The sequence below is a fragment of the Scyliorhinus torazame genome, chromosome 3 (assembly GCF_047496885.1).
Source record: "Scyliorhinus torazame isolate Kashiwa2021f chromosome 3, sScyTor2.1, whole genome shotgun sequence".
NCBI classification, from domain to species: domain Eukaryota; kingdom Metazoa; phylum Chordata; class Chondrichthyes; order Carcharhiniformes; family Scyliorhinidae; genus Scyliorhinus; species Scyliorhinus torazame.
In genome coordinates, this window is record NC_092709.1 from 101,957,467 (window position 1) to 101,979,672 (window position 22,206).

Sequence of the window (22,206 nt, forward strand, 5' to 3'; positions counted from 1 at the left end):
GGGAGATGTTTAGATATATGCAGGTCCGAAGTTTTGCCAGGATGGAGGTACTGAGCTTTCTGGTTCCACCAGCCCCCACACTGTTGGAAGAGACATTGACGGCAGAGGGATTGGAGAAAGGGGTGGTGTCAGCAATTTATTCTGGGAGAAGATGAGGTATCACTGGATGGAATTAAGGCAAAGTGGGAGGAAGAGTTGGGGGACGGCATGGAGGAGGGGTTGAATATCCCCCCCCCCCCCTCCCCCAACGTCAATGGCTTTGAAGTGGAGATGGTCGATTAGCTTTAAGTTCCTGGGGGTAACCATCACTAACAGTCTGTCCTGGTCTACTCATATTGATGCAACAGTCAAGAAAGCCCAACAACGCCTTTACTTCTTACGGAAGCTAAAGAAATTTGACATGTCTGCATCGACTCTCACAAACCTCTACAGATGTGCCATAGAGAGCATCCTATCTGGCTGCATTACAGCTTGGTATGGTAACTGCTCGGCCCAAGATCGCAAGAAACTGCAGAATTTGGTGAACTTAGCCCAACGCATCACACAAGCTTGCCATTCTCCCATTGATTCTGTATACCCCTCCGCTGCCTCAGGAAGTCAGACAGCATTGCCAAAGACCCCTCACACCCAGGCTTTGCCCTCTTCCAGACCTTTCCATCAGACAGAAGGTACAGAAGTCTGAAGACCCACACAGCCAGACATAGGAACAGCTTCTTCCCCACAGCTGCTAGACTCCTCAATGACTCTCCCTTGGACTGATCTGTTCCCTGTAAGAAAACTATTCACAACACCCTATGCTGCTCTTGTTTGGCCCTTGTTCTGCACTGTATCCAATCACTATTTGTTGTACCATTTGCCAATGTACTCTGTTGGTTATTCTTTTGTCTATTATGTACGTACTGTATTCGTTCCCGTGGCTGCAGAAAAATACTTTTCACTGTACTTTGGTACATCTGACATTAAATATCAATCAGATTAATCTCAAGGGTGGTGCATGTGAGACTCTAATCAGGTCTCCTAGAAGCCATATTTGGGATGTCATATCGGCCAGGGTTGGAAGTGGGTGTGGAGGCAGATGTCTTGGCCTTGGCCTTGGCCTTGTTGATTGCCCGAATGCGGATTCTGCTGGGGTGGAGGTTGGCTTCTCCACCCTGTGCCCCGGGGTGGCGGGGGACCTGCTGGAGTTCCTAACACTCGAGAAAGTAAAGTTCGAGTTGAGGGGGAGGATGGAAGGGTTCTACAACTCATGGGCCTTGTTCATCATGCATTTTCGAGAAGTGGATGACATCAAACATTAGGGGCGGGGGTGTTTGCAGCGTATAAATTAATGATGATTCTTTTTCATTGGTGTTTTGTGTTCAAAATGTTGGGAGCTGTTTGAGGGTGGGTGGGATGAGGAGATTGTTGGCTAGGGGGTTGCCATTGTATTTGTTATTGTTAATTATTTGTTGCTGTAAATGTGAACAAGGAGGAGAATTAAAAAAAAAAAAATGTTACTGCTGTTCCTAGGCAAACCCAAGACAGTGACTCAGTCCAAACAGTAGTTCAACATTATTTTAATGGTATGCAATCATAAATACTAGAACTTTTTTATAACCTCCTAAAAAGGTAACAGTTAAATGACCAAAGTGAAATGTCAGATGGAATAAAGAGTTGCTAAATGGCAATCACCAAAACAGAGTCCAAATAGGTGAACTTGAGGCTGAGCAGACAAAAATTATTTTGAGCAGATTTAAATTTTCTCTGGTATTTCAAAGTCCTGTGAAGCTTGGCTGGACCTTTCAACTTAGCTGGTTTACACCAGCTAGTGCTGTCAAAAAGTGGGGGTGGCATACTTAGCTGTGACTGAGCTGCTCTACACAGAATATCCCAGGAGTGCACTGTACTACACGTATCTCACCTGGCCTGAGTTGGAAGGTCAGGTGAAATAGGACTGCCTGGATTTCCACTTAAATCATTTTGAATGGAGCGGCAATCCGACTCAATTGCCACTGCATGGGAAGTTACAGTCTACTGTCTTTTAAAAATACTCCTACTGAACTATCTCCCAACCCTGGGTTTCGTTAAAAATAATCTTTGAAGAACTTCAGAGTTGTGTTACAATATAGCAATAAATCATGTACCGGAAAGCATTTTGAAACATTTGAATGAAGAGGACTAGTTCCTCTTCTACCAGATATATGGTAGAGCAATGCTGTTCATTAGAAGTCGCTGCCCAATAACAGGTGTGGCTACTGTGGCACTGCTTCAGCAATATGCACAAATTATAATAGGAAATACTTGTGGACACCAGTGGTGGGCAACCTAGACCTCCTTTTTCAAAGTGGGCCACAAAATAGAAATTGGGCATGTGCACTAACCATGACCCCATGAATAAGATTAAATTATTTAATACATGCTGAATATTTCATAATGAGTTATAGACAATTCTTAATCGTTCATATATCATGGAACTGGCAACAGCTTCAAATGGTAAAAACAAAGGAAATATTTACACTTACTTTACTTGCATCATACTCAGTGCAGCTTCTGGTTGGATCTGTCCATCACAAGCTTGCTTAGATTAGGGCTCAGGAATGTGCAGATGCTTTGCAATTCAGCACTGAGTTTTCCATCCATTAGTCTGTTGCGCTTCTTACATCTGATGTGTTCCATAGCAGAAAAGGCCAGCTGGCATGCAGCGCTTTGGACGCAGGTGGAGCATATAAAGCAAGGGCATGTGAAGTAGGGTGTCTGCTGATTGCACATAATATGAACTAAGAGTTGTCTGCGCTCCCTTTGCGTTACGAGGTTAAGTGGACTTCAATAATATCGTACGAGAAAAAAACTAGTGGATGGAAACCAGTGGAACCCTGCACATGGTCAACGGTCACCAAAATGTCTCACGGGTAAAATTGGTATTTTTACAAAAATGCCTGATAAATATAACACAAATGGTGCTTTAGAAAGGCATAGTAAGAATAAATAAATGTTTCATAGTGCCTTTCATAATAGTATTTTGCAAGTGCTTTACAGTCAACAATGCACTTTTGAAGTCTGATATGTTGACAAATGTGGCAGCCAATTTGCACACAAACAACAAAGGAGACAAATGATGGGTTTTCATCTATTTTGCCGATGTTGACTTGACAGTATGTTAAATATTCCAACACGATTGTTAGTCCCACTGAATGAAGGACTGCAGGTCTTGAGTTTACAAACTAACTGCTCAATCACTGATGAGTTGTCAATACTGTCTACTTTGGTAAGATGACATCTAGAAGGAAAGGGTATATGTGGATGATCTTTATGTTCCTTTTCTTAGCTAGCTGGGGAGTGACATTGCCATGACGTTTCTGAGATACTGCTGCTCTTTCAAAAGTAGGCTTATGCCCAAATGAGCCATAGTGAAGATCTCAAGTTGGCTTTGGTTTAAAAAACATTCTGATTGTCAACTTTCTTTGAGAGTGGAACTCTTCTAGTAGAATTTCAGTTTGATTCGGAGTTAAATGGATGGTAATGTGGAATACAGTTAGATTCTTTCGAGTCTGAAGAGGTTTTGTTTTAGGTGACATTTGACAGTACTTCATCGGATAAAAGTAAAGTAGCATGTGCCTAACCCCCTCATTTGAATTTTTAAAAATGGGATTGTGTAAATTTTTGAAAATAAATTTAAAGTACCCAATTCTATTTTTTCCAATTAAGGGGCAATTTAGCATGGCCACACGGATAGTGACCCAGGGCCGGGATGGAACCTGGGTCCTCATCGCCGTGAAGCAGCAGTGCTAACCTCTGCGCCACCGCGCTGCCTCGGCTTTATGTAGATATTCATATAACTTGTGGCAAATAAAACACAAATGAAGAAAATCTTGTTCCTATTATTCTTTTGATGAATCTATATCTGAATGTTGATTACTTGTCGGTGTAGATATACTGGCTGCTTCAATCATTTGTGTATCTTGTGTAAATGTTAAACGCCTGTGTTTTATTAAAGGCTTGCACATCAAGTTTAGAATTTGTTTGCAAAATCATTTATGTTGCTTTGCCTCCTTTAATTCCAATAAAATGTTTTAAAACTATTAGATTTTTTATGATTTTTTAAATTAAACTGTATTCAGAGAAACGTGACTTATGGTCTTGTGCTTTTTTTTGTGGAATTAAATTTTAAAATGCTGTTAATTGCCCTGTTTGTTCTCTTCTGTATTTCCCTTATGTACTTAAGATTTGTTTGCAGATTTTCATATTACCAGAAAATCAGAACTATGATTTTTGTGTTGCAGGAGTTTACTTCAGTGCTCAGTGTGGCAAGAGTGGATGTTATCTCTCTGCTTTGTCAGTGCTAAGAACTCTGAAGAACAAAAAATAACAGAGATGGTGTATGCTATCTTTCGGATATTGCTTTATCATGCAATAAAATATGAGTGGGGCGGCTGGCGTGTCTGGGTAGATACGCTTTCAATTACCCATTCAAAGGTGAGCTTTTTTTTGTCTAAAATCTTGATAACTGGCTAATTGTGTGGCTATTTTCCAATGTGATAATGTCATAGCTGGGATGTTCACGATGCCATTCAAGGTAATTTATTACCAGTGCATAAAAAGACAAATATTTAAACAATTGCATTTCAAACTTGAAACTAAAAGTGGACCAATTTCAGGGAGAATTGCATAATCAAAAACTGCCAAATCCGTGAATATATTGTTCTGGTTAGTCTTATACAGATGTTGCTATCATAGAATCCGTACAGTACAGAAGGAGGGCGTTTGGCCCATTCAGTCTGCCTCGACCCTCTGAAAGAGCACTCCACCTAGGCACGCTCCACGCCCCATCTCCTTAACCTGTAGCCTTCGGGACAATTTAGCATAGCCAATCCACCTAACATCTTTGGATTTTGGGAGGAAGCCAGAGCACCTGCAGGAAACTCACGCAGATATGGGAAGAATGACTGTGTGGAGTTTGCACAGTCACCCAAGGCCAGAATCGAACTCGCGTTCCTGCGAGGCAACGGTGCTAACCACTGTGCCACCATATTACTGGAGGTTTTCAAAGAAGGTTTGTTTGTGAAGGGCAGATTGGTTGGTTTTAATTGTTCAGCCACAAGGGGGCAGATGTGATCTTTGTGCTGTTAGATTGCACAATGACAACAAAGAGAAGTGGCAACAGTGTTATAGAATGTATTGTAAGTCCAGTTAGTTTTGACTGAGGGTTGTGTTTATAATTTCTCAAAACAAAATTCTGCAAACTTTGAACATGTAATGAGTTTTTGCGATTCACATTTATGTCTGGTTTTCGTAATCTGGGGAAAGTGTTCATGGAATCACAAATTTGCCACAAAATGGAATATCAGACACAAGTTATTTTTCCCTGAAGGTTTTTGCTTGATGTTTCGACCATCAACCTTTTAAGCTGAGCACATTAAAAGTAAATCTGGTTCTATACCCAAATCCGGAATAATTAGCTGAATATATCGATCAAAACGTTACTACACCAACTTCTATGGAAACCTCAGACAAGTCATATAGTGTTGTATAATATGTGTTGAAGAGTACACCGGTGAAAGCGTGCATTGCTGCATCGTTGCACTGTTTCACGGTATCATAAGATCTGAATGAATGCCTATGTCATCTTAAGTGAAAAGTTGGAGAGGCTATCATACAAAGGTGCCAAGCAGAAATGAGGTGTTTCCTAGGGTAGCAGAGTTGACTAATAGTGATTATATTTACTTATTAATGTGCATAAAAATTTTCTATTGGATTCCTTTTGACTAGAAACTGTGTGGGGGTTGGGGTTAATGTCCACAAATACACATTTTTTAGGAAAGATCATGAATGCAGAGTGCACACAAATTGGCTGCAGCGGATTTCGCAAGTTACAAATTTCTATGGAATTTTAATAGAATGTGCAAAGTGCTAAATGGTGATATATGGCTGTTGATTTTAAATTGCATGGAAAACATATGCTATTATCAAAAATGTTCTTGCATTTGTATTGATAAGGAAAAGACCAGCTTTTGTTTCACTATATCTTAATGTTTTGGATTAAATTTCTATGAGAAGCCTTTTTTTTTAAACCATGGAAGTCCACTTCTTGCTTTTCAGCCAGCTATTTCTAAGGGAGCGAGGAGCAGTGGGATTTTGGGGTATATGTTCACATGTTGATAAAGGTGGCAGGAACGGTTAAGAAAGTGGATAATTAGGTGCATGGGACCCTGGGCTGCATAACTAAAGGTGTGGAGTGCATAAGCAGAATGTTATGGCAAACCTATATAAAATACTGGTTAAGTCTCATTTCTTTTGTTCTTTCGTGGGATGTGGACTCTGCTGGCTAGGCTTGCATTTGCTGCCCATCACTAATTATCCTTTGGAAGGTGGTGAGCTGTGTTCTTGAACCTGTGCAATCCAAGTGTACCTACACCCACAGAGCTGTTCAGGATTTTCATCCAGTGGCAGTGAAGGAATGGCACTATAGTTGCAAGTCAGGATATTGTATGGCTTGGCGGGGGAATCTGATGGTGTTCCGATGCCTTTGCTGTCCTTGTCCTTCCAGGTGGAGAGACCGTGGGTTAGGGAGATTCTGTCGAAGGAGCCTTGGTAAGTTGCTGCACTGCATTTTCTAAATAGTGCACTCTGCTGCCACGATATGTTGGTGGTGGAGGAGGTGAATATTTAAAGTGGTGGATAGGATCACAATCAAGCAGACTGCTTATTCCTGGATGGTGTTCTTGAGAGTTGTTGGAGCTGCACTCGTAGACTAGTAGAGAGTATTCCATAACTCTGCTGACTTGTGCTTTGTGGATGGTGGACAGCCATTGGGAAGTCAGACAGTGAGTTCGCCATTACAGAATTCCCTGTCTGCTCTTTTAACCGCAGCAATTATATGCCTGGTTCAATTCAGTTTTTGGTCAGTGGTAACCGGTGGAAGTTGATTGTAGGGGACTTAGCAATGATAATGCTATTGAACGTCCATGGGCAGCACGTAGCACTGTGGATAGCACAATTGCTTCACAGCTCCAGGGTCCCAGGTTCGATTCCGGCTTGGGTCACTGTCTGTGCGGAGTCTGCACATCCTCCCCGTGTGTGCGTGGGTTTCCTCCGGGTGCTCCAGTTTCCTCCCACAGTCCAAAGATGTGCAGGTTAGGTGGATTGGCCATGGTAAATTGCCCTTAGTGTCCAAAATTGCCCTTCGTGTTGGGTGGGGTTACTGGGTTATGGGGATAGGGTGGAGGTGTTGACCTTGGGTAGGGTGCTCTTTCCAAGAGCCGGTGCAGACTCGATGGGCCGAATGGTCTCCTTCTGCACTGTAAATTCTATGATAATCTATGATGAGTTGGTTAGATTTTCTCTTTTGAGAGTTGGTCATTGCCAGGTGATTGTGCGGTATGAATGTTAATTGCCATTTATCAGCCCAAGCCTGAATGGTGTCCAGGTCTTGCTACATACGGACACTGACTGCTTTAGTATCTGATAAGACGTGAATGGTACAGAATATTGTGCAATCATCGGCGAACATCTCCACTTTGGACCTTATGAAGGAGGGAAGGTTATTGATGAAGCTGCTGAAGATTGTTGGGGTATTGAAGTATTGCATCCAATTCTGGGCATCGGACTTTAGGGAATATGTGAATGCTTTAGTGAGGGTACAGAAAAGATTGATAAGGATGTTTCAATGGGTGAGGAATTTCAGTTATATGACTAGGCTGGACAAGATGGTGTTGTTCCCGGAGAAGAGGGTGTTGAGAGGAGATTTTGATACAAGTCTTAAAAATCATGTGGGCTTTGGACAGTGGATCACTGTTAACGGGCAGGTTGAGAACCCGAAGATACTGATTTAGGGTGAACAGCGAAGAAACTAAAGGCGACGTGATAAAAAAAATAATAATTCTGCAGCAACTGGTTAACGTCTTGAATATCCTGCCTGAGAATGTGTTAAAGTCAGATTCAGTCGTGATGTTCAGACATGACAAGCTGAATGGCTTCCTGAGCTGAACTATTTTGTGATGCTATGAAATGTAATTAGGACTGCTTCAATGCTTGGATAATAAATGGCAACATGGCTGCTTGGGCCAAAATGGTCTGCCTCCATACTGTGACTTCTGTATATTTCCCTATATCAAGATGAATGGTGAAGCGTATGATTCTCAAACTGTTTTTGTTGAGTAAAGTCATCTGTTGGTTTAGAGGCTGTGTCTTGGTCTGATAGTGTATATCTACTCTGTGCTTCAGAGTAAAGAAGCCCGTGGCGTTGTATGACACATTCCAGTAGCTGCTGCACTCTGTTGTGATTCTTGGTCTCACTACCATTTGCCTAGATACTGAGCAGAAAAGTGCATTTTGGATTATATGCTTCCTTGATGGGTGGATGGTGAACCTGAAACTGAAGAAATGTCCAGTCTTAAAAAAAGATGTTTAAACCAACTTTTGAAATTTTTATGAATCTTGAAATTTTTATGAATCTTATCGTGGAGAACTAATTTGTCATGCTAACGTTTTGGCCAGAAAATTGGATTTAGGGAAGGAGAAATTGGAGAAATATATTTTTAAAAACACACACTATTTTCACAAAAGCCATGATTGATTTCCCTTTGCAACTATTGGTTTATAACTAAGAAGATTTGGGCCATGCATGTGTTTCCATTTGTAATCACTTGAACATTGTTCCAATTGTCCTACAAATATTGTCGAAGAAAAGTATTAAAGCAGTTGACCTACTACATAAAAAATACATTTGCCAATGACTTTGTTTTTAAGAATTCATTCATTTACAATACTTTTGAGTAAATAAATTAATAACTTGGGAAGCCACTGCTTCATAACTCACCACCTTGTCTATGATCATTAACCTGATGAGCACAAAAATTCAAATCTGAAAAGGAAGAATGTTTTAATTCTAGCTTTGTTCGTATTTTTCGTCTTGAAAAATGAATGTAAATGACCAAAGCCATACTGCAGGAAAGAATCGAGTTTAAATGTTAAGTAGTAAAACTGCTGGTTTGTACCTTTATCCAGTATGAGAGGAGTATCACAGATTTTTTTAAATTTCCCATGCCAACTATCCTTTGTTTTGAGCTAGATTGGATATCGGTGCTGTCAGTTTTATGTGCAAGCCCATACCCACTCAAAGCTAAATTAATTCTTTCCAATGCTTCATATAGGACATTTGGAATAGACCAGTAAATGGGACTTCAAAGCTATCAATGTCGGGTGGATTTGCCATACTGTAGGCTAATTTCTAATGCAATATGCCATCCAACCCTCAATTGTATTTAAATACTGCAAAAATAAAGCATTGTGTTCTACTTTCCTCACTTTGATAAAAGTATTTGTCGGGGTGGTATTAAGCTCCACTTTGTAGATGCCCACTTGATGTAAATGAAAGTTATTCTTGGATGGCCTACAGCGAAGTGCAAATTAGTGTCAGAGGAAGTGTTTTTTTTTTTGGTCAGGCCTTTTGAGATGACAAACTTGAGTGAAAATTGGATTTTGAATGACTTGCATTTAAAAATAATGTTCAGAAAGGAAATAGAGGGATGGAACACTAATTTAAAGCTCTGGGGTTAGGCACCATATGTTAAAATGTCTGATTTACTTTCCTCTGCTTGAATTTAGTTCAATTCACACCTCTTTAACCTGGGGTTACCCCATCTCTGGATCTGTAAAGATTTAATCACCTGCTAATGCTCGCATTCCTAGCATTGTTTGGCATCTTTGCATTTGTCTATATATGTGTTTCTGGAACAGACCTCTTCATTCACCTGAGGAAGGAGCAGTGCTCCGAAAGCTAGTGACATCGAAACAAACCTGTTGGACTTTAACCTGGTGTTGTAAGACTTCGTACTGTGCTCACCCCACTCCAACGCCGGCATCTCCACATCATGAATTTAGTTTCAACCTACTTTGCTGTAATAGAATTCAAATCTCTTTAAGGATTGTCTCTGCAACAAGTGTGTCAGAGTCTCAGTCCCCACAACATTTGCCTAGCTTGGTTTGATCTTGAAATTCTCAATCCAGGTAGTGTACATCTGTGATAGCACTGGTACAGTTCACCTTGGCCTCATTTGCCAAATTCACCCATGGGGTAATTTTGCTTTCTATTGCTTACTAGAGATTGGGTAACTAATTTTAGTGCTAATTTGTACTACATTATGGCATGTTTTATGCTAAAGACCTATGTCTACTAAGGATTGGAATGAAAATATTTACATTTCACAAGCATTCTGAGGAAATATATTGGGCTGCATTCTCTGCTGGCGGGATGCTCCGTTTTGCCGGCAGCCTGGGAGTTTCCTGACGGCGTGGGACTGCCCCACAATGGCAAACCCCATTGACTAGCTGGCGTAATGGAGCATCCCGCCGGTGGGGTGAAGGAGAAATGAGGCGGGGCGGAGAATCCAGCCCATTGTCTGTTGCCTGGTAGCATGTGCTGCAGCTGAAAGGTGGAATTCTGTTTCTAAAGGCAGTAGTTACACAATGCTGACAATTCATCCATAAATAATGGATAATCAAGGGCGGCATGATAGTACAGTGGTTAGCAGAGTTGCTTAACGGCTCCAGGGTCCCAGGTTCGATTCCTGGCTTGAGTCACTGTCTGTGCGGCGTCTGCACGTTCTCCCCGTGTCTGCGTGGGTTTCCTCCGGGTGCTCCAGTTTCCTCCCACAGTCCAAAGATGTGCAGCTTAGGTGGATTGGCCATGCTAAATTGCCCTTGGTGTCCAAAAAAAGATTAGGTGGGGTTACGGGGATAGGGTGGAGATGTGGGCTTAGGTTGGGTGCTCTTTCCATGGGCCGATGCAGATTTGATGGGCCGAATAGCCTCCTTCTGCACTGTGAATTTTATGATCATGTGACTTGTATAAAGAGGAACTGCAATATATTAATATTTGTAAACAATGTGCTGGAAAAAGTAATGGAACTTGGAGTAGATAATTTACCCAAACCCGATGATCAACATCGCAGGGTACTGAAAGAGGTGGTTGAGATACAGACTAAGGATCAGTGCTTGGGCCCCAGCTATTCACAATCTATATCAATGATTTGGATGCGAGATGTAAATGTAAATTTTCCAAGTTTGCCATTGACACTAAACTAGGTGGAGGTGTGAGTTGCGAGAAGGATGCAAAGATGCTTCAGGGGTATTTTGAGAGGCTAAGTGAATGTTCAAATATTTGGCCAATGGGATACAACATGGTAGGAAGAACAGAACGGCAGAGTATTTCGTAAATGGTGAGAGGCTGGATAGTGTTGAACTTCAAAGAGACTTGGATATCTTGGTTCAAGAGGCATTGAAAGCTAACACAGAGCCACAGCAAGCAATTAAGGCAAATGCTACATTGACTTTTATGCGAGAGGATTTGAGTGTAGGAAAAAGGAAGTCTTGCTGCAATTATATAAAGCCTTGGTGAGGCCTTATCTGGAACATGATGAGCAGGTTTGGTCTCCTTACCTAAAGTAAGAAAAACTTGTCATAGAGGGAGTGTAACAAAGGTTCACTAAATTAATTCCTGGGATGTTGGGATTGTCAAATGAGGAATGATTAAATAGACTGGACCTTTAGACTCGAGTTTAAAAGAATAAGAGGTGATTTCATTCAAAAGTAGAAACTTCTTACAAGATATAACTGGGTAAATGCCGAAAGGATGTTTCCACTGGCTGCAGTGTCTAGAATCAGGGGAGACCATCTCAAAGAAAGGGGAAGGTCATTTAGGACTGAGATGAGGATGAATCTGATCGTTCAGAGGGTTGTACACCTTCAGAATTCTCTGCTGCAGAGCATTGTGGAGGCTTAGTCATTAAGTATGTGAAAGACAGATAAGTTTCTACAGATTTAAAACATTAAAGGATATGGGAATAGTGCAGGAAATGGTTTTGAAGCAGAAGATCAGCCATGATCTCATTGAATGGCAGAGTGGGCTCAAAGGGCTGAATGGTCTACTCCTCCTAGTTCTTGTGTTCTGGTAGGAAAGATCAGTTAGAAGAGGAATATAGAGCTGTTTGCTGGCAAATTACTTTTAGCGTCATATTAACACTCGTGGGGTGTTTTACAGGAGTTGCTGGTGTACCGGTATTGTCACTGGACTGGTAATCCAGAGACGTTGGACCCTGCTCTGCGGACCCAGGTTTGAATTTCACCATGGTAGATGGTGAAATTTGAACTCAATAACAAGTTTAGCCTCAGAGCACCAGGGATCCGTGTTTAATTCCAGCCTCGGGTGTGTGAAGTTTGCACTTTCTCCCCTTGTCTGTGTGGGTTTCCTCCAGGTTCTCCGGTTTCCTCCCACAATCCAAAGATGTGCATGTGACGTGGATAGGCCATGCTAAATTGTCCCTTAGTGTCCAAAGGTTAGGTGGAGTTACTTGGTTACAGGGATAAGGCGGGGGCATTAGACCTAGGTAGATTGCTCTTTCCAAGGGTCGGTGCAGACTTGATGGACCGAATGGTCTCCTGCACTGTAGGGATTCTATGATGCTATGAAAAATCTGAAATTAAAGGTCAAATGATGACATGAAACCATGTCAATTGTCGTAACAACCCATCTGTTGGTTCACTAATCTGGTTCACTAATGTCCTTTGGGGAAGGAAACCTGCCATCCTTACCTGGTTTGGCCTACATGTGACTCCAGATCCACAGCAATGTGGTTGACTCTTAAATGCCCTCTGAAATGGCCTAGCAAGGGCAATTGGGGATGGGCAATAAATACTGGCTCAGCCAGCGAATCCCACATCCCGTGAGCGATTTAAAACATGGTAACTTTAAAAAGCAGAAATTTTCTTCAATTTGTTTTCCAAGAGGGTGCAGTGAACAGGTATGAAGCTTTGAAAATGTGACTTCATTCTTGCCTGGATCTAATGTAATGTCTCAAGTGACCTTGATCTTGAACTGTAATAAAAGCAAATTACTGTGGATGCTGTAATCTGAAACAGAAAATGCTGGACAATCTCAGCAGATCTGACAGCATCTGCGGAGAGAGAATGGAGCTAGTATTTTGAGTGTTATCCAGACTCAAAAGAACAAAGAACAAAGAAATGTACAGCACAGGAACAGGCCCTTCTGCCCTCCAAGCCCGTGCCGACCATGCTGCCTGACTAAACTACAATCTTCTACACTTCCTGGGTCCGTATCCTTCTATTTCTACTCGAAATGTTAACTCTTTTCTCTCTGCACAGAAGCTGTCAGACCTGCTGAGATGATCCAGCATTTTCTGGTTTTGGTTCTTTAATTGTAATGTTATTTTTTGGGTGACTTGCACCTGAAACCTACTTGGATTGACAGAATTGTTAATATAACAACAGCCTTCCTTTTTGCTCCCTTCCATAAACCACATTTTATATTGTGCCTTTAATGCAACAAGAGCCCCCATGACAGCCACATAACATTAGATATTAGGGCAGATTACCAAAGATATGTTTGAGGAGCATGTTAAAGAAGGAAAGAATGGTAGAGAAATTTAGGGAGGGAATTCCAAAGCCTTGGAAACTGACGGCAATAATGGAGTGAGTAAAGTCAGCGATGCTCAAGAAGTCCGATTAGAGGAGTGCAGATATCTTGGAGGGTTGTGGGACTGGAGGAGATTGTGAGGTCGGGAAGGATAAGGCTATGGTGGGATTTGAAAACCAGGATGAGAATTTTAAAATCGCAGGATTGATTAACCAAGAACCAATTTAGAAGTCGGTCAGTGTCGGCATGATAGATGAGCAGGACTTGATGCGAGTCCGCGCATGGGTGGCAAGGTTTTGCATAATATTTGTATTTCTGGAGGTAAGACACTGGTGTTACTGCTACAGATTCCAGGTCTTGCCAATGGTGACAACAACTGTTTGGTATACTCGGGCATTTGTTGACGTGCGGAGCTCTTTGTTTTTATTTGCAGCCGTAGTTTGTAGAACTGGTGCTGCTTATCTGGTGTTAAATCATCTAGTCAATGGTGACCATTGGAAAAAGATGGCTGGTGAGGTATTGGAAGTGCTCAACGAATTCCAAAGTTTCTCCTTCAACATGTATTGGAGGTAAAATATTTAGCTGACCAAGTGTGGGTTGATCTGAGTTTTATCTCGGCAATGTTCAAGGACAGGCTGAATTACTTGTCTGCAGAATTGAAGCGATCAAGAGTGGCTTGCAAATTTGGTACAGAGTGGCAATGACACTGCTGTCATGTGTTTAACTGTAGACAATGTATATGATGGTCAGTTTAGTTTTGATAGAAGCAAAACTTATTTTTTTCCACCTAGCTGTTATTTAATACTGACATGGTGCAGTTGATCTTTAAGGTGTCATCAGGTAAATTGTGAATTGTATGGGGGGAGGGGTTATCACACACCCTTGCTTGACCCCACTCCATATTTTTCAGACATCTGTTGCATATTTTTAAGACATCTGTTTCAGATCTCTGACTCAGGATTGTGATAAATTTCTTGGACATCCAAATTATTGCATGACCCACAGAGCCTCACTATTTACTGCGTCAAATGCTTCGGTCAGGTCGAAAGAGTCTAATGAGAATGATCTTGTTCTTGACATTAGATTTGGATTTGCCTGACAACAAAGACCATATCAGACATTCCTCTAGAAGGTTTAAAGGCACGGTGTTTGTTGAAGGATTTCTTTAGCCACAGGAAGTGGGCGATTCAGGAGAACACTTGGCAGAATTTTTCCTGCTTTGGACAAAAGGGAAATATCATCATAGCTTCCACAGCATGATATATTTCCTTTCTTGAAGATAGTTGAAGTTGTTGCATTCTTGAAATCGAGGGGAGTTTTTTTTGCCTCCCAAACCCCCTGCGTATCACATAAGAGTGCTGGAGAAATTGCAACATCAGTGCCACCGCCCCATCCTCTAGGTTCATGGTAACAAAATGCTAGTGTCCTTTTGAAGTCAGGTCCACAAGCATTCGGACAAAGGTACTGTAAAACCAACTTCTAGGAACTAGGCATTGTGTCCATCGGGCTGTAAATTGTCTTCCCCCATCTGTTCCTTCAACTTTCAAAAGACCAATGTTCCAGGGGAGATTAAAGTAAACGCTTCAAAGATACTTTGAGCTGGATTTTCAGGTCTCTTGGCCCGTGTTTCTCGGCAGCGCCCCATTTGCTGGTGGCGGGATTCTCTACTCCCGCTGCTTGTCAATGGAATTTCCCATTGAAGCCACCCCATGCTACCGGCAGGAACAGAGAATTCCAATGGACGGAGAATTCCGGCCTCTCTGAAGTTCTCCTTTAAATGCCGCAGCATTGACCTTAATGACTTGGGAGTAGCTTGCTATCAATCACTCAGAATGGTGACAATTTGTCTTTGAGTAAAGAGGCTATATTGAACTTGTGTAAGACATGAGTTCAGCCTCAGATGGAGTATTGCTTTCAGTCTGGGTGTTGCACTTTTGGAAGGGCTTGAAGGCATTGGAGAGCGTGCAGAAAATATTCATGGAAATAATTCCAGGGATGAAGTTAGGTTAGAGGAATTTGAAGTGTTTTCCTGGGAGAAAAGAAGGCTGAGGAGATATTCAAGATCATGAGGAATATAATATATATATTTACAGTAATATTGACCTGAAAATAATTTATACTGCACTTGTGTAGTTTTTTGAATGTTGATATTGGGTGGATTTTTGGCAGTAATTCAACTTGTAAATGTTCTTTATTTGAGTGATGTTTATTTGACTTCAAATGGTGTGGGAATTATGATTTATTAAAATTGTTTTATTTTAATTATGGCAACTTTTTCAAGCAATAACAGTTTTCAAACATTTAACTTAGTTGTTCTTGGATGTTGTGTTGCATCTTTCTAATAGGTTATTATCTTTATCCATTGGACTTGCATCAATTATTATGTATTTCGTCCTTCAAACCCCTCTTTTTTTTTTATCCTAAAAATTCTGTTTGATCGTATCTTGATTGAAAGGGTTAGATTTTTCTTTATTTCATGGTAAATGGCTGACAACCACTTGTACAACTTATTGTGACTCCAGAAGGTTACAATAATGCTATCACTCATTTGCATTTTCCGCTTCTCCTTCCTCCAATCTCTAATCAAAAAGACCAATTGCTGGCAGCAAGCTGAAGTCAAATAATTTGAAAGGTCTTGCAGAGTTACACATCAAGATCTGTGAATTTCCTATACAAAGTCAAAGAAACTCGATTGCAATTTTATTGTACCATTTGATAGATTTCCTGCCATCTTTGTAGCAGCTAAGCTGTTTGTCACTGTAATCCACTCCTCCCACAGCTACATCACACTCATTAATGCATGATAGCTTTCCTGACACTTCTGCACTATTTCCCTTTTCTATACAATTTGCCGTAGTCAGCATTTAAAGGTTTTGCAAAATGGTATTTTATCCTATTGCTTTTCAAATCATATCATTTGGCTGACAGTCTTATTCCTCTTTAATATTATTACAATTGTACATTAAGCATTTGGTCCATACTTGATACAAGGCAGTTTTTAAACCTTTTTTAAAGTTTAAACTGTGCAAGCAGAAAGAACCCTGCATAATATATGAATCATTAAAAAAAATATTATAAAATCAAATTGAAGTGTGACATCACAGGGTCACCAGAATGAAACTGGGGCTTAATAGGTTAAATTATGAATGCCGGGAGTATACGATTGGCTTGTTTTTCCTTAAGTCTGGAAAATTTAGTTGAGTATTTTTTTGAAATAAAAGTATATGATAAAGTAAATGCAAATAAACAACCTCCCTGTGGTGGTCGGGAATTCAAAACAAAGGGGCATAATTTTAATATTGAAACTATGTCATTCAGCAATGAAATCAGAAAGCAATTCTTCACACACAAATACATCAGCATTCCTGTCAACATGGGCAGGGTATTGTTCAAGCCAAATATTTTGCTTTGTATAGTTGCTAACCATTTAACAAAAGGCTGCATTTCCAACCAATGCAGTGCATGCTCCAGGCAAGCGCAGTTCGAGCATGTTGTCCTGATGTCATTTGGAGTGCCTGAGTAGGTAGTGGCCAGGGCTAAAGATGGCACTGCTGAAATCATCACAGCTGTGTAGCGGCATCCTTTTAACAGGCACATGGAAAAAATTGTAAATATGCCGTCATTTGTACTCATCCAAAGAAATTTGGTTTTGCAATAAATCTGAACTCTTGGGAATGATAGTTAAGGAGGCTTATTCTAGGCATGAGAGCTGAGCGATAGGGAGGTACACAAGGGCCCCCCGGAGTGTGTCAGTATGCCTAGGGAGTGAATCAGCATTAGTGGGGATTGCCTGAGAGAGTTGGCGATGGGTGAGGAGGAGAAGATTCACCGTATATACTGCCCAGCACCCTCCATGGACACCCCATACCGACTTGCATACTTGCTGGGAATGCTGAATTTTAAAATATGCAATCGTACAATTCTTCTGAATCGCTGTGCAGCCCTGTGCATGCGTAGGACTGAAATGGCAATCCAGGCACAACTGGATGACGCCATTACATTTCCGCGCATGCATGCACAAGAGCCTTGTTGCAATAGCAGGAAACACAATGTTAACAAAATCTTAACATTAAAAATTGATTCCATTTACTATAAAATTATTTCTTCATCAAATGTCTTTATGAATAAGAGTGTGTGCTAGCTACATGACATGAAAACAATACTGTAATAGAGTTGAGGGAAAGGGTAAATAAAGAACAAGAGGGATGAGATAGAATAAGGCAAAAGGGGAGTGGTAATGGAACAAGTAAAGAATCAAAAGATGAAGTATTGAGGAGGTGCAAATGGTTACATCAAAATGACCGAGTTGATGGAAAATATAGAAAATGAAAATCGCTTATTGTCACAAGTAGGCTTCAAATGAAGTTACTGTGAAACGCCCCTAGTAGTCACATTCCGACACCTGTTCGGGGAGGCTGGTACGAGAATTGAACCGTGCTGCTGGCCTGCCTTGGTCTGCTTTAAAAGCCAGCTCTTTAGCCCTGTGCTAAACCAGCCCCTAGACATACTTGCAAAAGGAAAAAAAAAAGCGAAACTTGGGAAATGACTGGTACTGGCCTAGTATAACTTAAAATGGAACTTGGTTGGGTGGAAGATGAGGTTGGTGGCACCCTGTGTGGTTCTGGGAGGGAGTAAAGAAGGTGATGCTGCAAATGTATGAAATTAGGTTGATACGATTGAGAGCCACGTCAGTGATTTAACTGAGGAAAAATATAGACGCCAGTGATATTGGTGTGGATGCTGGCATCATCGGATGCTTTGAATCAACTGGGAGAATGGAATAAAATCTTTAGGAAGATTGGCCAGAGAAAATATACCTATAGGACTGTGAATTTAGAGTAGTTATTAGTGAAAAGCTGATTTCCAGAATTTGAAATTGTAAAGTCGAGGAAGGAAATCTGAGATAGCCGATTTGAAGGTAAAGGAGGATGAAAATTGGAAGCCAAGTTGATTTGAAATTCCCAGTTGAGGGGAGAGAAGGAAAGCAAAGAAAAGCAAAACCAACAGTTATCAAAAGTACCAGAACCGAGGTCAAGATGGGGACCAGAATAAAATTGGGATGAATAAATGTTCCAACTATTTTACGAAAAGAATCTGTCTATATATATATATATATATATATATATATATATTTATATATATATGTTTCTGGAACATACCTCTTCATTCACCTGAGGAAGGAGCAGCGCTCCGAAAGCTAGTGACATCGAAACAAACCTGTTGGACTTTAACCTGGTGTTGTAAGACTTCTTACTGTGCTCACCCCAGTCCAACGCCGGCATCTCCACATCATGGCTACCATCGACACCGCAAACTGCCGGCTCAAAGTGGAGAGGATTTCCAGGAAGATCGCGCATATAGACACTGACATTAAGTTTCTACAAAGATGCAAGAAAGCAGACAAGATGCCGAAAGGGCTACAGATCACAAACCCACTCAAGTCGACCTACAACACAGACTACGCTGAGAGACTCTGCCGTCGCACCTCTCTCACTCCTCAACCACCTCGTATGCCAGCTCTACAGCAGACAACGCAACCTGGAAACCAAGATAGAGGCCATATTCTCAACTTGCGCTCAGGACGCAGCAGACCAGCTGCGGAACACCGCCAAACAGATGAGACAACAATACTATGCCACCTATATGCATACCAAGATCAGGAAGCTTGAGAAACTCGGCATCACCACCAGCAGCAACCATGCCACCCCCGGTACCACAGTAGAAAACAATACAGGGAAATCTATTGTCAACTTGTCAGACTACACCCTTCAACCAGACGAAATCGAAGTCCTCAGCATAGGGCCCAATTTCTGCACCACCACCAAAATGGACCCCATCAGTCTCGCAGCAGACACGGAGGAATTCATCAGGCGAATGAGGCTCCGGGAATTCTTCCACAGACCCCAAGAGGCCAACAGCAAACCCAAGCAGACTATCAATGAACCAGAACAGCAGACCGAGAGATCTGCGGTGCGGCAACCGAAGAGGAAAGAGTCGAATTGGACCCCTCCGGAAGGGCGCTGCTCTAGACTCGACATGTATGCTCAAGTCGTCAGGAGTCCCGTCAATGCCAGATTCATCAGTCGCATTCACAAGACTGCCCCGAACGTCACCCAAGCACAACGCAATGCCATCCGCGCTCTCAAGACCAACCGCAGCATCGTCATCAAACCAGCAGACAAAGGAGGGGCCACTGTCATACTGAACAGAACGGACTACTGCAAAGAAGTATACCGACAACTGAACAACCAAGAACACTACAGACAGTTACCCGCAGATCCGACCAAGGAACACATCCGCCAACTTAACAGACTGATCAAGACCTTGGATCCAGATCTTCAGAGCACCCTACGTGCTCTCATCCCACGTACTTCTCGCATTGGAGATCTCTACTGCCTCCCGAAAATACACAAGGCCAACACACCAGGCCGTCCTATCGTTTCAGGCAATGGGACCCTGTGTGAGAACCTCTCTGGCTACATCGCCCATCGTACAAGGTACACCCAGCTTCTGTCGCGACACGACGAACTTCCTACAGAAACTCAGCACCCATGGACCAGTTGAACTAGGAACATTCCTCGTCACAATGGACGTCTCGGCACTCTACCAGCATCCCCCATGACGACGGTATTGCTGCAACAGCCTCAGTACTCAACACCGACAACTGCCAATCTCCAGATGCAATTCTGCAACTCATCCGCTTCATTCTGGATCACAACGTCTTCACCTTCAACAACAAGTTCTTCATCCAGACGCACGGAACAGCCATGGGGACCAAATTCGCACCCCAATACACCAACATCTTCATGCACAAGTTTGAACAAGACCTACTCACCGCACAGGACCTTCAACCGACGTTATATACCAGATACATCGATGACATTTTTTTCCTTTGGACCCACGGCGAAGAATCACTGAAACGACTACACAATTACATCAATAAGTTCCATCCAACCATCAGACTCACCATGGACTACTCTCCAAAATCAGTTGCATTCTTGGACACACTCGTCTCCATCAAGGACAGTCACCTCAGCACTTTGCTTTACAGCAAACCCACGGATAACCTCACGATGCTCCACTTCTCCAGCTTCCACCCTAAACACATTAAAGAAGCCATCCCCTATGGACAAGCTCTCCGTATACACAGGATCTGCTCAGACGAGGAGGACCATAACAGACATCTACAGACGTTGAAAGATGCCCTCGTATGAACGGGATATGGCGCTCGACTCATCAATCAACAGTTCCAATGCGCCTCAGCAAAAAACCGCACCGACCTCCTCAGAAGACAAACATGGGACACAACCGACAGAATACCCTTCGTCGTCCAGTACTTTCCCGGAGCGGAGAAACTACAACATCTTCTTCACAGCTTTCAACACGTCATCGATGAAGATGAACATCTTGCCAAGGTCATCCCCACACCCCCACTACTTGCCTCTTGCCTTCAAACAACCGTGCAACCTCAAACAAACCATTGTTTGCAGCAAAATACCCAGCCTTCAGAACAGTGACCACGCACCACACAACCCTGCCATCGCAATCTCTGCAAGACGTGCCAGATCATCGACATGGATACCACCATTACACGTGAGAACACCACCCACCAGGTACGCGTACATACTCGTGCGACTCGGCCAACGTTGTCTACCTCATATACTGCAGGAAAAGATGTCGCGAAGCGTGGTACATTGGCAAGACCATGCAGATGGTGCGACAACGAATGAATGGACATCGCGCGACAATCACCAGGCAGGAATGTTCCCTTCCAGTCGGGGAACACTTCAGCATTCAAGGGCATTCAGCCTCTGATCTCCGGGTAAGCGTTCTCCAAGGCAGCCTTCAGGACGCGCAACAAAGCAGAATCGCCGAGCAGAAGCTTATAGCCAAGTTCCGCACACATGAGTGCGGCCTCAACCGGGACCTGGGATTCATGTCGCATTACATTCATCCCCCACCGTCTGGCCTGCAAAATCCTACCAACTGTCCTGGCTTGACACAATTCACACCTCTTTAACCTGGGGCTACCCCATCTCTGGATCTGTAAAGATTTAATCACCTGCTAATGCTCGCATTCCAAGCATTGTCTGGCATCTTATTGGAGATTCTCATTGTGACATTGAGTAAAAGAAAAGTTGTTCAATGCAGGGACATGTTTAGCCAGGTGGAGTTGAGTGAGAGTGGAGAAGCCTTTTTGAGGACGGAAGAAGTGGTGAGCCTGATGGGGGTTAAATTTGCTGAATAATAGGATGTACAGAATTAAAGGAAGGGACCAAGTTGTTTGAGGGGGGGGGGGGGGGGGGGAGAGGAGGGGAGAGGTGGTGTTTGTGAACCTCATGAAGGAATAGACAGGGAAACGATTGGTCAGATTTTCATGTCAAAATAATGGAGAGACCAATGCTATTTGTCATTACTTACATTGAAATGGTACTGCCGTAGATACATTCTGACTGCAGAATCAGGCCCAATTGTTTCATATTTGGTGATGAGGTCATGGTCCCGGAGAAGATGGGAGAAAATAACAGAATTGTTCAGCTTTTCCATAGTAGAGTCCTATTTGCCAGCGCCTCCCTTCTTGGATCCAACCCTGCTATTGATATTAAACCTGCTGAGACAACGGAGTGCTTCAGGTTTGGAAGGAAATATTTTAGAGTGAATGAGAGCAGTATGGAAATTGAGACAACTGATGTCATGCTGGCAATTTCAAATATAGAGGGGGTAGAAGGCCTGTGATGTGTGGGCCAAGATGAAAATTGAAATCTGAAACATGGCAGTTGGTTGGGGCGGGATGGAGG

General features: G+C 42.3%; 1 protein-coding gene across 2 annotated transcripts in view; it reads left to right on the top strand.

Moving 5' to 3' along the window:
* LOC140408621 (lipopolysaccharide-responsive and beige-like anchor protein) overlaps positions 1-22,206 on the top strand; it is a 1,704,725-nt gene that overhangs the window by 196,348 nt on the left and 1,486,171 nt on the right. For both annotated transcript variants that reach the window (XM_072496077.1, XM_072496078.1), the window contains exon 21: positions 4,260-4,452. In XM_072496077.1, coding sequence (XP_072352178.1) covers positions 4,260-4,452 — 193 coding nt within the window. The remainder of the gene's footprint in view (positions 1-4,259; positions 4,453-22,206) is intronic.